This window comes from Halichoerus grypus, chromosome 14 (assembly GCF_964656455.1).
Source record: "Halichoerus grypus chromosome 14, mHalGry1.hap1.1, whole genome shotgun sequence".
Classification (NCBI taxonomy): domain Eukaryota; kingdom Metazoa; phylum Chordata; class Mammalia; order Carnivora; family Phocidae; genus Halichoerus; species Halichoerus grypus.
In genome coordinates this window covers 82454725-82471331 of record NC_135725.1, presented here as the reverse complement: position 1 = coordinate 82471331, position 16607 = coordinate 82454725, and the positions used below count along the sequence as shown (strand labels likewise).

The window sequence follows — 16607 nt, the reverse complement described above, 5'->3', positions numbered from 1 at the left end:
ATAATCTGAAATGTATAAGTTCAAATTATAGGAAACAAAAACTAACATAATTGAAAGGTGAAATAAATGCACAGTTAGAGACTTCCTCACTGTCCTCTCAGTAAGTGATAGAACAAGTAGAGAGGGAAAACCAGTATGTTCATGGAAGATTTCAATAATCAATAATACTCGGGTGCCTGAGTGGCTCAGTCAGTTAAGCATCTGCCTTTGGCTCAGGTCATGATCCCAGGGTCCTGGGACTGAGTTCCACATCAGGCTCCCTGCTCAGTGGGGAGTCTGCTTCTCCCTCTGACCCTCCCCCATCTAGTGCTCTCTCTCTGAAATAAACAAAATCTTTAAAAAAAAAAACTCAACCAACTTGACCAAACTGACATTTATAGAACATTGCACCCACAACAACAAAACACACACATTTTCCACTTGCAAATGGACATGTGGGACATGCACCCAAACAGACCACAAGGTAGGCCCTAAAATAAGCATAAATATATTTTAAAAAGATTAAAATCAGAAAGGATATGTACTCTGATCATAACTGAATTAAATTAGAAATTAACAATAGAAAAATTTCTGGGAGGAGTGCCTGGATGGCTCAGTCAGTTAGGCTTTAGCTCAGGTTGTGATCTCGAGGTCCTGGGATTGGGCCTTGTGTCCTGCTCCCTCTGACCCTCCCCTCTGCTTGTTCTTGCTTTCTCAAATAGATAAAGGAAATCTAAAAAAAAAGAAAGAAAAAGAAAGGAAGGGAGGGAGGGAGGAAGATTGATTTCTGGGAAAAATCCCTAATAGTTGAAAATTAAACAATACACTACTAATCAATTCACAGGTCAAAGAAAAAATAGTAAGAACTGAATGAAAATAAAAACATATCAGAATGTGTGGGATGCAGCTGAAAGAGTGCTTCAGGGAGATTTATAACTTTAAATGCTTATTTTAGAAAAACAGGGTCTAGAACTAGAAAGACTAGCTAGAAAAAGAGCAGGGGTGCCTGGGTGGCTCAGTCTGTTAAGTGTTGAACTCTTAATTTCAGTTTAGGTCATGATCTCAGGGTCATGGGATCGAGTCCTGAGTCTAGTCCAGACTCTGCGCTCAGTGGGGAGTCTGCTTGAGATTCTCCCTCTCTCCTTCTGCCCCTCCCCCTGCGTGTGTGCTCGCTCTTTCTCTTCTCTCTAAAATACATAATCTTAAAAAAAAAAAAAAAAGATCAGCTAGGAAAAGGAGCAAATTAAATAAAAAATGAAGTTAGGAAAAAATAACAAAAAGCAGAAATCAGTGAAACAAAACAAAGAGAGAATAAAATCAAACCAAAAACTGGGTTTTGAAGAAACCAACACACCTGATAAATTCCTAGTCAGATTAAGGAAAAAGGAGAAAAGACACAAATTACTCTTATCAGGAATGAAAGACAGAACATCTCAACAGATCCTATAAACATTAAAAGAGTAAGGAAATAACAATGACTTTATATCAACACCTTTGACAACTAAAATGATTAAGTTATCGGAAAGACACAATTATAAAAATAGACACAAGAATTAGAAAATTTTCATTATCTGGAAATAAACTGAATTCATAATTAAATAATTTCCTAAGAAAATTCCAGGCCCACATGGCATCAGTAGGGAATCAAAGATTTAATCAAGGAATAATCCTACACAAATTCCTTAAGAAAACAGGAGGGGACACTTCCCAGTTCATTTCAGAAGGCCATCACTACCCTGATACCAAAACAAGACAAAACATTATGGAAACTCCAGACAAATACTTCCCCTTGAACACAAAAAGTTTAATTAAAAATCTTAAGGAAAAAAAAGGAAACCCCAAGTTTCCTAGGGATGCAAAAGTTGGTTTACACTGAAAATTACATCACCATAGTCACAGAATTAGGAGAAATAGCAAATAATCATCTCAACAGATGCAGGAAGAGCATCTGACAAAATTCAACACCCATTCATGACAAAAACTCAACAAACAGGAAGAAAGGAGAACTTCCTCAACCTGATCTATGAAAACCCTCCAGGTGATGCCTGGAACAAAGCAATGATGCCCACTCTTTCCATTCAACATTGTTATGAAGATCCTGGTCGGTGCAAGAAGGCAAGGAAAAGAAAAAGGCATAAAGACTTGAAAGGAACTAAACTGTCTTTATTCAGAGATGAAATGACTGTGTACGTGGAAAATCCTAAATAGTAAACAAAAAAGCTACTAGAATTGTAAGTGAATTCAGCGGGGTCATAGGACAGAAGGTCATGTAATCAATTTTCTTTCTAGAGACTAGCAATAAGCAATTTGAAAACGCCGTTAGGAAAACAAGATCCTTTACAATAAATTAAAAAATGTGCAAGCTTTGTTAACTGAGAACTAAAAAACAATGCTGAAATTGAAAAAGACACAAATAAATGAAAATTATAACCTATTCATGGGTTGGAAAGTCCAATTATTATTCAGATAACTCTCCCCAAGCTGATTTACAGGTTCAATGCCACCCCACTCAAAACCCCAGAGTCTTTTATTTCTAGAAGCTGACAAACTGATCCTAGTGCTTATGTGGAAATGTAAATGACAGAACAGCCAAACTATTTTTTAAAAAGAACAATGAAGTTAGAGGACTCCATGACCTGACTTTCAGATTGTAAAGCTATAGTAATTAAGACTATGGTGTTAGCATGAGGATACACATATAGATCAATGGAGCAGGTATGGAATTGAGGAGACCATCCATACAATCGATTTTTTATAAAGAAGCCAAAGTAATTCATTCAGTAAAGGTTTGCAAGCTGCTCAAGGTCACAGATCTAGCGTGCAGTGTAGCCAGACTGTAAATCTCGGCAGGTGGGCTCCTGAGTGTTTCCCGCACTTTGATTACACTCAGTGTAGACAGTGTGCCAGAGGGGACTCAGGTATGGTCCTGCTGGCCCTGTGCAATGTTAGGTCTGGGCAGGACTCCCGTTTCATAGAGGGGACAGCATGGCTGGGCTCACCTGGGGACTCCGTGGCTAACTAGCAATCTCTCCTGTAACGAAAGTGACATAAAACATCAACTGAAAATTCAAAGAGTGTTCTGGAAACCTGGTAAGGCACACGCCAGAGTTTTACTCTGGGACGCAAAAAGGGAAAAGCTAAAAATAATGAATTTCTTTCAAAAACCTGACTGAGGGGGCAGCTTGGTGGCTCAGGTCATCATCTCCGGGTCCTGGGATCGAGCCCTGCAGCAGGGAGTCTACTTGTCCCTCTCCCTCTGTCCCTCCCCCTACTCATGTGCTCTCTCTCAAAAAAACCCCCAAAAAAACCTGAGTCCCTGAAGGCTGAAAACAAACCAAAAAAGGGGGTGAGAGGACCCCATGCCCCTCACTTCAGAACCTAGCTGATTTTCAGTGATGATTCTAAAGAACAAGAGAAGACAGACTTGGCAAGGTACTCCACGTCCAGTGTGGGGAAGGTCTGTCTTCTCAGCACTGTAGTAGCCGGCTGGAGGAGGGAACCCCAGTTTGAAGTTCCTGAGCCCTAAGGGCAGTAGGAGCCCTGCTCCTTCGAGCCAAGTTAGGAGTGTGAGCTCTGGTGTCAGGCCATTTGGGTTTCAATCTGAAATGTCACACCATGCCTCAGTTTCCTCATCAGTAAAACGGGGATCATAGTGTATCCCTGACACAACATGGGTTGTTTTGAGGACAAAAGCACTTAGAGCAATGCCTAGAACTTGGTAAGTGCTTAGGAAACATTTGCTTGTTATGTGTCACTATATATGTTTTTGATGTAGTTATTACACCAAATCGTAGCTTCTTGTTCCATATTTATTTTGAAGACAGCGTGGCATCATAGACAAGTCTGGGGCATTCCAATCAGATGGGCCTGGGTTAGATTCCTGGCTCTGCTTTCTCCACGGCGCCTCCATCTCTCTCTGAATCTCAAGTTTCATGACTGTTACAAAAATCCTCATCTATCAGTGGGGCTCATGTAACTCTCCTCACGAGGCTGAGGCAAGGGTAAGAGATGCTAGATGTCAGCAAAGTGCTTATCACAGTGCTGGTCACACAGATCATCAGGAAACGGGAGTTCACATTATTCTGACTATTTCTCACTCCTGGTATCAGGAATGTTAAAGAACCTAGCTCTTTACTGTCTCAGGATAAGACAACTTGAAAAAAGGTTTACACCATTTAGGAGCAGACTTCAAGAACACGGGAAGTCTGTGCCCACCTTCAACAGGGGAACATCAGTGTGATGGCTGGGCCTGGCAGGTGACATGCAGCAGCTCAAACTAAACAATCCGCCCGGGATCTCAGCTCAAGTTGCCTCTTCATACAATTTTTTTTGAACACAAAGCTCCTATCCAGGACCCATTTTCTTTTGTCTTTTTCACCTCCTTCCTGCATGATGTCCAGCTGCCGTGGGGCACCTTAGGTGCGCGCTGTGGCCTGGCTTCAGTAGATGCTGCTCAGCGCCAGCCGCCTCCCTCCATGCGCTGGGCAGAAAGGCCTCACAAGGAGGGGACCATTCCTCCAGCGCTCCTACAAAGAACAGGGCAGGCCAGGAATCTGTAGCAGAAGGTGGGGACTCAAACCTAAGGGCCAGACTGTGGTAAACCATGAAGCAGTCAGGGCTCCAGGTTCCGGTTACTGAGGGTTAATGACCTCGAACCTGCCTGCCCCCCTCCCCGAAACTGGGAAAAGCAGCCTTCTCGGTCCCCCGCAGCCGTGTGTAGCTGACAAGCAAGAGGAAGGAACACTGCCTGAGCTGGCTGGGTTTGGCGGTGCTTTTCACATTCAGCAAGTCACGGCGCTCTCCCTGTACCATGGGACACAGCTGATACTCCACCTTCCCACTTTTTGCTCTACTTGAATGGAGAGTGGTATTAGAATACAGGTCTATTCGGAGTGCCTGGGTGGTGCAGTCGGTTAAGCGTCCAACTCTTGGTTTTGGCTCAGGTTGTAATCTCAGGGTCGCTCTCCTTCCCTCTCCCTCTGCCCTTCCTCCCATTCCCCCCCCCGCCCCGCACTCTCTATCTCAAATAAATACATCTTTTTTTTTTCAAATAAATAAATAAATCTTAAAAAAAAAAAAAAACAGGTCTGCTCAAAACTGTTTACTCTACAACTCTATTTCTAAAGAAAATAAAAACTGGTAGATACCGCCATCTTGCTCTCTCTTCATCTGATGTGTGAACCACTTTGAGAATCTAATTGAAGTACAGACTTTCAAAGAAATACAGAACACAGTATTTTCATACACATTTGGTGGATGTCAAGGACCTTGTGAAGTTCATAGATCTTACGGGGTTCAACAGATCATGTAAGTCCCCTGTAAACCCTTAACAGAGAGCCTCTCTCTAGAACCTTAGGAAACCAACGAACAGAACAGTAATCTTAGGAGCCTGACAGGGAAATATGAGTCAGATGTTGGCAAACTACAGTCCATGTGCCAAATCCAGCCTCTACCTATTCTTGTAAATAAAGTTTTATTGGAACACAGCCACGCTCATTCCTTTACTTATTGTCTACGGCTACTTCTGTGCTGATGGCAGAGTTTGATGTTGCAACAGAGACCATATGGCCCACAAAGCCTAAAATACTTACTATCTATCCCTTCAGAGAAAAAGTTCGCCAACTTCTGACCTAAACGATGAATGAAAGACCACACTTTTTCAAAGGGAGGCTTGTAGTATAGAAAATGGACAAATATCCTGCCAGGAAAGCCATCATCTTGAACTTTTTAAGATTAGGAGAAGCAAAGAAAGAACATCTGCCAACTGAACTTACTGGTGAAATCACAAGCTGCTGAAGCACTGACAATTAGCAATGCTTATTCAACAAGCGCCTAATATGCAGGATAACAGAATCTCTTCTTAGGGAAGGTAAGTAAAGGATAATGATTAAATGCTACTGTCAATTGTCGGAACATAAGAATTAGTCAAAAAGCCTGTCATCAAACACTGGTGGAACAGGAGTTCAGGGACGGCCTGTGTAACAAGAGAAGAGTGTGGGATGGAGGGCTTACAGGAAAACCCCTGAAGGAAAGGAGGGAAGCTAGAGTGACACGAGCAAGTGGTTCTGCAAGAGGGACACTTCACAGGTGACACACTAGGACAAGAAACACTACAATTCAAGGACTGGACTTGATAAAGGGAGAAGCTGAGAGTTTCAAAATAATCCATCCCTTTGGCCACGTCAGACTCACGTTATCCAGGTCCTTCCGCAGCGCAATCTTGCTGGTCACCAGCTCATGGGCTAAGTCATCATTTTCCTGTTCCAACCTCATGTTAGCTTCTTGTAGGCGCCGGTTCTCCCGCTGAAGGGTAGAAAGAAACCAGTTATAGACATGTAAAAATTAGATGGCAATGACAATTTCTCAGGGTTAACCCTCAAAACTCGTTTCTGAGTCCTATGGAAATCATGGGAGGAGTGGTTGGTCCTAAAATGCTAGCAAGCAAAATACTTAACTGGTCCCAGTGACCTTGTCAAGCAGCTACTTCTGATTAACCGTGACGAAAGGCCACTGAACTGTGACAATCTAGGCAGCTGGTTTAAAGCACCATAGATCTTACTTTCTCATTTGCAAATTCAAACTGAAACTTGAACCTAGAAACAGTGGATCTGAATTTAAATTTAAAAGAACTCAGCAAAGCCAGTTACAGGCATGATTACAGGAAATGAAAGGCTGAAATGAAAGCTCTTCACATCGACCCAGGCCATAAGCAAACGAACCTCAAATCGCTCGATAGGGTCTTCTTGTTGGGCCTGCTGTTCCCTCATGGTGTGATACTCTTTTTCATATTTTTTCAACTTCTTCTGACTAATCTGTAGGATAAACCACAGCACAAATTAAAAAGTATCAGAAAGTGGTAGCTGTCTCAGGGCCTGCGCTGACCTGGGCATCTTCAGTCACTATGGAAGTGGTGTAGCCCCTCCAACCTGAGCTCTGAGTCCTGTTGTCCCTAATCATCACCCTCTTCCTCCACCATTTTATTTTGCACACACCAGTACTGCTGCAAGGTGCTTTCAATCTGTGACCTCAGGATACCTCGACAAGATATGGTATTACCATCCTCATTTTATAGGCAACTTACTGGAGGCTTAAGGAGGTTATGTAATTTGACCAGGGTCAGTCAGTTAAGGACTGGCAGATCTGGGAGTGGAGCCCAGAGCGCTAAACTCCATGCAAAGTCCAAGCTGCACTCACCACACTACCCTACACTGATCACCTTCCCTCCCTACTAGCTCCTTCTGTGCTGCTATCAAATAGACACAATTCTCTCTGCCCTTAAAAACACCATTCCACTGACCATTCTACTTAGCTGCTCTTCTGCCCCACCCAACTACTGTCCTCTTGCTCTCAAGCTGCTTCTTACCAGCCATGGCAAACCACAGGTGTATACATTCCACTTCCAGTGCTTCATGGCCTCTTTAACCTCTCTAAATCAAGCTTTTGCTCTGACTATTCTCTAGAAAGTACTCTCTTGAAAGTCACTAGTAGTTTCTTTTTCACTCCATCCAGTGGGTCCTAACTCTCCCCAACTAGACTTCAAAATTCCTGCCTTTCATTCTTTAACATGACCAAAGGACTCTTCTCCCCTCCAGGAAATCATCTCTCTTTATTCTCTTGTCTCTCCTTCTACCTAAACAGTCCCCAACCTGCCCCCCGCTTACAGGCTAGCCTCTTTTTTCCTTCAATCTAAACATAACCAAAGGCATCCCTTCAAGATGCAACTCTTACTCTTTTGATTCCTTCCTCTAAACCACTAACCCATTCCCTTTGGTATTTTTTAAATTACACCTTTAAATACTTTGAAATATAAGAAATAGAGAAGTGCTAAAATCAGTATGTGCAACATAACGACTGATTATAAAGCCAACACTCACTCCCTCCCAAGACTTTAACATAATCAGCACGGCACGGCTGGCTCACAAATCTGACTTTCAGCCCCCCCCAGCTCTGGGTAATTAGGAATCTCAGAGCTGTGCTAGTCTAACTTCCTTATTTTACAGGCAAAGAAACAGAGACCTCGAGAGGGGACGGGACAGCCCCAAGTGTGCAGCATCTCCAGTCTCTTGTTCCAGGATTCCCTTTCCATCTCACTGGAGCTGCCTGTTTCCTCCCACTGACTCTCTGGACACTGCCCTTGTCAGATGTTTACAGGTCTGCCTCAATCAGAGCTTATTCCTGGAGTCTGGCTACTGCCTGTGGGCAGGCAGCCAGGAACATAACCCTATGCCCTGGCTGCCATCTTTAGAGAGATGCCCATTAAACACTTGGGGTGAGGCCACAAGCTGGACAGTGACATCTTTAAAGCCAGATCTTCTGCGGTTGAAGAACAATGCTGGGGTAAATGTTTGTGTACATAAGTGATTCACAAAGAAAGCACCTAAGTAAAACACTGGTGTGATTAGTAAATTTATAAACAATCCAAACAGATCAATAGTAGAGGAACAGACAATAAATGAGGCCTGTGGGCAGCAAACACTCCCTCCCAGAGTCCTCTGCGCCCAGTCTGGATAACTGACAAGGGAGCACAGTGGTTAGGAGGCCCCCCAGTGCTTGATTTAAAAAAAAAAAAAAAGAGTTGACACTACATCCTACAAAACATTCTCATAAATCTGCAGGATTCTTTAACTTCTCATTCTCATGCTGGAGTAAGGAAGAGCTAACATTTTTTCCCCATAAACATACATTATAAAAAGCTAATTACAAAATAATTTCTTCTACATTTCCTTATCCCTTAAGATAAATGCCTCATTCTCCGAGCCAAAGGGTTGACTCTGCCTCAGCACTGTAACAGCATTATTATACACTGGGTACCTGAGAGATGCCAGATCCTTTACTCATGCCATCTCATTTTGGTTCTGACATTTTCATGATAAGATACAGGCATTTCTTTTTTTTTTTTTTTAGATTTTTTTTTTTTTTTTTTGACAGAGAGAGAGACAGCGAGAGAGGGAACACAAGCAGGGGGAGTGGGAGAGGGAGAAGCAGGCTTCCCGCTGAGCAGGGAGCCCGATGCGGGTCTCGATCCCAGGACCCTGGGATCATGACCTGAGCCGAAGGCAGACGCTTAACGACTGAGCCACCCAGGCGCCCCAAGATACAGGCATTTCTTTATGTACTTCCCACATTTTCCAAATTTTCTGCCTTGAGTACGATTTATTTTTATAATTAATTGAACAAAATAGGGGCGCCTGGGTGGCTCAGTTGGTTAAAGCGTCTGCCTTCAGTTCAGGTCATGATCCCAGGGTCCTGGGATCGAGCCCCACATAGGGTTCCCTGCTCAGTAGGGAGTCTGCTTCTCCCTCTCCCTCTGCCCCTCCCCCTGCTCACGTTCTCTCCTTTGCTTGTTCTCTCTCAAATAAATAAGATCTTTTAAAAAAGAAACAAAATAAAGGCTTGTTTAAAAATAATTCTCATAATTATTCTAGACTTCTCTAAGACAGAGCTCTTCTTGCTCACTTCTCTAGAGAGTGGTCCCCACCTGTGCTTCTGAGTCAGTCCTCAGGGGTCACCCCTTAGGACTGATACAAACAGACCTCCACCACCTTCCTCACTGGTCCAGAGTTCTGACTTCACCAGCTCTGGCTTGCTTTCCCACTTCTCATCCTCACTTGTTACTGGTCTCCCCCTCTCTTTACCCCCTTACCCCTCACCCCACCCCCATCACAGACAAAAGATAAATAAAACCAGCACAGCTTCTAATGGGCTCACACCTGATCCTCACTTTCGGAGCACGGGCGGCTATATACCAGGGCCAACTAGTTCAGGCTTCCCCTGAGGAATGGACCCCATGAAAAGGCAGATGCCTGATACCCAAATGGGGAACCAAGAGGTACCAGCTGCAAAAGCCACAATTCCAGCCTCCTTATTAGGCTGCACCCCAGAGAAATCAGCACCTCTCCGCCTGTCTGTCCCATTATCAGTGCCTTCCCCAGGTCAGAACTATCTCACTCATCGTCATCCCCTGCCCATGCACAAAGAGAGTGCCCACAAATGCTTGTTAAATTAATGAGAAAGGACCCCCTCTTCTTTGCATCAACCTATCTTCTGAACAGAAATGGCAACCACAGTGAACATACAGTGCAAGCCTGGTCCCCTGCCTGGACAATCCCGCACTTGGTTCACTCCTATTCACCTTTCAGATCTGAGCTCTAACGTCACTTTAGTGTACCCTTCCCCGGCAACTTCTTCCCCCTATCAGGCCAGGTCTTCATTATATATTCTCATAACATCAAGTCAATTCCTTCATGGCACCTGTCCAAGTTCACAATTATTTATGTGCTTACTTGATTGTCTGTCTTCCCACTGGGAAACAGGCCACATCTTGTTTTGCTTACCCCATATCTCCAGTACCTAGCTCAATGCCTGGAACATAACTGGGACTCAATAATCAGATGCTGAACAAATCAAAGCCAATGGCCTTCCTTTTAACCTAATAAGGATGCAGCAGGACATTTATTTATCCAACACTTGAGCAGTGTTCCTTGTGAGACATTAGTGATACAAAGATGTATACAGAACACAATATGCAAGCTCCATAAAGGTAGGGATTTTTATTTACTATAAAATTCCTAATGCCTCATAGACCGCAAGCATGAAAATGCTCAATGAATAGACAAAGTCCCCACTCTTAAAAGTCTAAGGTTCATTTGATCTCTTACTTATCCCAATAACATTTTAATTGAATTCAGGAAGCAGGGCAGCTATGGACTCAGCCCCAGAGCTCTGAAGCATACCCACTATTAGTGGACTCCTATCAGAAGGCTGGGAAAGCCACAGCTCCACACACACAGATATTTTTGCCCTCAAAGAAGCTTAGTTTTGAAATTTGTTCTGTTTAAGTGTACTTTCAGGGGGGAAAAACTCTAATATAATTTCCTGGGATAAGACTATGTTTGTAATTTAGGTAAAACCAATTTTATGTCCCACTGCAACTAGTACATTGTTTCTTAACACTGTTAGAGACAGTACTATTTTGAAAGTCTCCTGAAAGCCGTGGTTCCCATGAAAGCACTGTTCCTGTAAAAGAGCACAGAAGCCAGGGCGCCTGGGTAGCTTAGTCGGTTGAGCGTCTGCCTTCGGCTCAGGTCCTGATCCCAGGGTCCTGGGATTGAGCCCCGTGTCGGGCTCCCTGCTTCAGCAGGGAGTCTGCTTCTCCCTCTGCCTCTGCTCCTCCTCCTGCCTTGTGCACCTGCACACTCTTGCGCTCTGTCTCAAATAAATAAAATCTTAAAAAAAACCAAAAGAGCACAGAAGCCAACTCTGCCTCAACCCTACACCAGCAGTAAAGCATTCTGCATACCATTTCAGAGGACTCATGAGCTCCCAGAGGTCACCCATAGTCCCAAGTTAAGAAATCCTGAATCAGAGAGAAGGTGGAGACTTGGACCATGCCAGTTTGATATTTTGGTAGAAGTACGTATTTAATCCCAAACACCCCTTTCTCCGTCACTTGTCATTTATCTGTCACAGGAATTGGATAATGCTCTCTCTTAAAACATGTGCTACCTGCCCCAGGAGAGCTGCTACCTGATCTGATAAAGTGAGAGAGTGGCCACTGACATGGGTCGGGGGGAAGTGGGACAGTCTGTCACGGAGAGCTTGGGCTTTGTAGGTGGACAAACCCAGGCCTGAGCTCTGGTTCTGCCACTGACTCACTCCCGTCACTGAGGGTGAGCTGCCTTACCTCAGCCTCAGGTTCCTCGTCTGAGAAAATTCCAACAGTCCTATGAGGACTACTGTTAGGAGGATCACATGATATAAAACATATCAAGAGCTCAGAAGAGAGCCTAGCACATGAGGTCTTTTTAATTAAAAGGGTAGTTATTATGTGTTCTTATTAATATCTACATTCTTGTCCTGACTCAGAGACAGAGTTACCCTCTGAACATGTTCTGCAAGCAATGAGCCATTAAGTAAGTCTATTTAACACAGGAGAGCAGGAAATAGGCTGTGGAGAGGAAATGGGAGCTGATTTACAAGTTTGGCTTAAGAACCTGTTGCAGGTGGGAATCCCCACTGGGCTAGAGTCACAGGTAGTCCAGGAAAGGCGGGAGGTTGAATGTTATTAGTAGCTCTACATGGCAGGGGTGAAGTATACTGTGCAGGTGAGTGGGTGGGTATGAAGATGTCTGGTACACTGAGGAGATCTTGAACCCAAAGTCCTCACTGCTAAATAAAGAAATCTGACACAAATCCATCTTCCTTTTCTAGAATGCTAATGGCAGAGACTTCACTTTTTAGTTATTGATTTAAAAACCTGAGATTTACATAGGACTTTCAAGATAACAAGATACCTCTACACCTACTATTTTATTTAATCCCCCAAACAACTGAGATCACCTCATTTTACTGATGGGGAATTGAGACCTAGATAGGTAAAGTGACATGTCAAAAGCCAAGGACCCAGTCCATTAGGTGGCAAGAGCAGCACAAGAACACAAATCTGGGGTAGTTGTTTCTCATCCATCTCTGTAGTATGTTCAACACCGAGCACAGTTCTTGGCACGTAAGAAAATCTACAAATGTTTGTTGCTGTGAATGGACTTAAGGAAAGCAGATGTCTGGGCAGAGGAGGTCAAACAGGGCAGGCCAAATGAGCATGGATGATGATGATAATAATGGTCATCAGTAGAACATTGGCTTTTTAAAGGCATCATCTGACTTCTCTCTCTACAACCCTGCCGTGTTAACCTACCTTGGGTCACACAGCAGAGGCAGAGCCAGGATGAGAGCCAAGGTCCGTGGGACTCCAAGGCCTGCACTCATAACCACTTGAAACAAATCAACATCCTATTTAATTTCTGAGCCCTTTTATTTAATTTGTTCAAATAGTTCAGGCTCAAACTCCCTCAAAGATCACTAAATAGAATTAGGCATTCTGGTTCTACCATCTGAGTATTTTTCTAAAATGCAAGTAGCAAATTAGTAGCAGAGAACCCAAACACAGATAAGAACCAAGAGAGACCAGCTTATTAAAATAAAATAAGAAGGTAGTGGGCACTGCTCCCCTTGTGACAACCAGCAAAATTTAGAGTTCACTACAGAGAAAACGAGCTCTCACTCAGAAGTTTCATGAAATTCAATCTAAAAGGTAGAAAACAAGCACAGAGGAAAAACCATAGCCTGATCTAATCATAAGGAAAACTGAACTTAGCTAAACTTTGCTACAATTGAGCTAAACTGACAGAGACTGAGCTTACCCGCCATTACAAGACAAACATCACCAAAAATACAAGGAGCCCCTGTCCCATTCATTCAGTCCCTCCTTTCCAGGATGGCACACTGATGGTAAGCACTGACTTTAGAGTCTGAAATTCCTGGAATCTAACCCCAGCTCCATCACTTCTTAACTTTACACCTTTTGAGAGTTTTCTTCAATTCTCTAAGCTTCAGTATATGCATCTGTAAAATGACCTCATATGATCACTGTAAGGATCGAGTCACTATGTGCAGACACTATGCAAGATTCTGTGAACACATTAAGAAGCAACAATGATGAAGGCACTGCAATCATAGAGCTTAAAATCCTAACATACACTAATATACAAATGATCTGAGCAGAGAATGAAGTTCAAACTAATACTACTTTTAGCTCCTGAATAAAAATATCCCCCAAAGGCAAGTATTTCCAAATGCCAGGGTTTTCTGTTTCTCCAAATAGCAAATGGTTAGGATTACATTAGTTTGGAGACACTGCTATTTGGTTTCTGTAATATCTTTCTCTATAGGTAGTTTGAAGTCTTGCACATTCACTTTAAGTTTGAAATAACACATCCCAATGAAGCAATCAATGGTTCAGAAGATCCATTTCACCTCAGATAGGATTCCAGAGTGAAAGGGTCAAGTTTCCACACTCAGGTTTGTTCTAAGAAACCCACCGGCCATCTCTGTTATGGCTCCTATTTCTTCTGAACTAGCCTTACATATCTGACTTCTCTCAAACATCTCAAAAAACCAGTTGCTCTCATATTTCTTGAATCAAAAAAATTTAAGACCTACGAATTAATTTTTTCCCCATTTTCTCCCTTTAAATACAATGCATAGCCCAGTTATGAGTATGAAAGAGTTATGGAGCTCCTAGGACCACTGATGATCTCCTGGAACAATCTATTTAAAGTGAAATTCCTGGGGTGCCTGGCTGGTTCAGTTGGTGGAGCATGGGACTTCTGATCGTGGGGTTGTGGGTTTGAGCCCCATGTTGGCTGTAGAGATTACTTAAAAAGAAAATCTTTAAAAAAAAAAAAAGTGGAAATTCCTTTTAGATCTTCTATCAGAAGTGGAAACAATCTTTCTATCTCAAGACAATGACCCATAAAGGGAGAGCAACTCAATGGACAGCTCAATGAATTCTGATGTATGCTGTTAAATTTGAGATTAAGAGAAGAGGATCTAAGACTCTTTAAAAAGTAAACAAAATATTTCAGTTCCATAATAAAAGTAAGGAGCAAGAACGAGAAGGGGAGAAGTAAAAGGACTGAAAAGAGAGAAATTAAGAAAGAGGCAAGTAAAGATTGACACAGAAAGATTTATAGAGAAAAGGAAGACACACAGGCAGAGAGGAATACAGACCGTTTTGAGCAACAGCCCCACCTGGTGGCCATTTCAGATATTGCCACACCTGACTTAATTCCTACTGCAATTCTGCAGTTAAGAGGCCACACAACGGCGTGGAAGGCTCTGGGAATGTGGAGTCAGAAGGCCTGAATTCCACAAGGGCCCCCATCACTGCCCAGCTAGGTCCAGTGGGTAAGTCACTTAACTTCTATAAGCCTCAGCTGCCACACTTGACTTGCCCTGCATACCTCACAGGGTACTGAAGGGAAGAAAGGAGATATCCATAAAAACTACACAAATACCGGAAATTACAACATCAAACTGTTAAAACACAACAGCAACAAAAGTAGGTAACTGTTTCCTCATTGGCATGTGAGGCAAAGTATTCCTAATTCCCACCCTAGTCAGGAAGTACAACTGAGAAAACCAAGCCACAATATTTAAGAAATTAAAAAATAATGGAATGGGATTTCAGTGAGTTACAAAGCCAATGTTTCTTTTCTAAATTCTACACCAGAAAGTTCAAAAGCTAGTTTCCAAGCCATTCATAAAGCAAGAATCCCCTTCTCCATGTCTAGAGGGGGCTCCAAACCCACAGATGATCATTTGTCCTTTCCTGCTGACGGAGGCACTCCCACATGATGCAGTCCACATAATGCAGGGCTCATGACTGAGCCTGCTAATGAGTTTCCTTATTTTTGAGCTAGCAAATAATCACTGTGCCTGAGGTTCTTTGCCAATAATTGGCTCAACTACTGCCTATATTTCTCTTAATAATTTTTGGCATTAATATACCTACCAGAGTACAAGTAACCATCACTAACTACACTGCATCCTGCCTTTTAGCAGAACAATTTCATTCTCATGTCCTGTTCAATATGCAGGCTTTCCACAACGTGAATCAATTTTAAGAAAAATTACTAACTTTCTCACCCAAAACCATATGCAAGTAGGGGGAATCATCCAAAGTGTACCCCAGCCATGCAGAGTTCTCCAGGGCCAGAAGGAATTATGTATCTAAGCACAAAATATGTGTGCTGTGCAGCCTTGTCTACCTTAACTCCTTGAAAGCAAAGGCAAAAAAAAAAAAAAAAAAAGATATTAGACACCTCCAACCTGGACTATGGAAATAAAGGATCCATATATTATTAAAGTGTTTCAAGCTACTGAAAACCCAAAAGGTAAAACCTTCAGCTGGAAGCTATTTTAAGCCTTCCCCAAAGCCACGTTAACTCTCCAACTCTTCATAAGACAACACTTGGTAGAAACTCAGCAGCATATTCATTTAATTCACTCATTCAACTAATTTTTGTATGTCAAGTCCTGTTCTTATGCTGGGGATCTGACAATAAATGAGATCAAGTTCTCTCTGCTGCAGGCTTAGTTTGGGGAGGGGGCAGGCAGACAATAATCAAATAAACATGTAAGATAATGTTAAGTAACAATAAGTGATAGGAGGAAAATAAGACAGGGTAAAGAGATCAGGGTGTAAAGTGTTGAGGGAGCTGCTACTTTAGACAAGGATATTAGAGAAGGCCTCTCTGATGGCATGATATCTGAGCTTAAGACTCAATGAGGTGACCATGACACCACGTGGACATCGAGAAGAACACGATGGGTGGAGAGACCAGCCAGTGAAGGGGCCTGAGGAGTGAACATGCTCAGCATGTTTGAGAACAGCAAGAAGGCCAGGTTGTCTGAAGTGGAAGGTGTAAGGGGGAAAAGGAGGAGGAGGTAAAATCAGAGAGATGGTCAGAGGTCAGACAGTACGGCACCTTGTAGGCCAAAGCAAAAACTCTTGAGTTTCATTCTGAGATAAGAAGCCATTAGAGTTTTAAGTAAGGGAGAGATGGAATTAAAAAAGAAAACCATTGGGGTGCCTGGGTGACTCAGTCCGTTGAGCATCTGACTCTTGGTTTCAGCTTAGGTCATGATCTCAGGGTCCTGGGATCAAGCCCAGCACGGTCACTGGGCTCCGTGCTCAGTGGGGAGTCTGCTTCTCTCCCTCTCCCTCTGCCTCTCCCCACCGCTCTCTCTCTCAAGTGAATAAATCTTAAAAAAAAAAAAAAAAAAGA

At 42.9% G+C, this 16607-nt stretch overlaps 1 protein-coding gene across 10 annotated transcripts in view; it reads right to left on the bottom strand.

The window, feature by feature from the left end:
• Positions 1 to 16607, bottom strand: part of RABGAP1 (RAB GTPase activating protein 1) — a 157712-nt gene that overhangs the window by 10236 nt on the left and 130869 nt on the right. For all 10 annotated transcript variants that reach the window (XR_013443831.1, XM_078061731.1, XM_078061732.1 and 7 more), the window contains 2 exons: positions 6699 to 6791; positions 6172 to 6282 (listed from right to left, as the gene is read on the bottom strand). Coding sequence is in view for 9 of the 10 variants with exons in the window: in XM_078061731.1 (XP_077917857.1) it covers positions 6172 to 6282; positions 6699 to 6791 (204 nt within the window). In the remaining variant the exon portion in view is untranslated. The remainder of the gene's footprint in view (positions 1 to 6171; positions 6283 to 6698; positions 6792 to 16607) is intronic.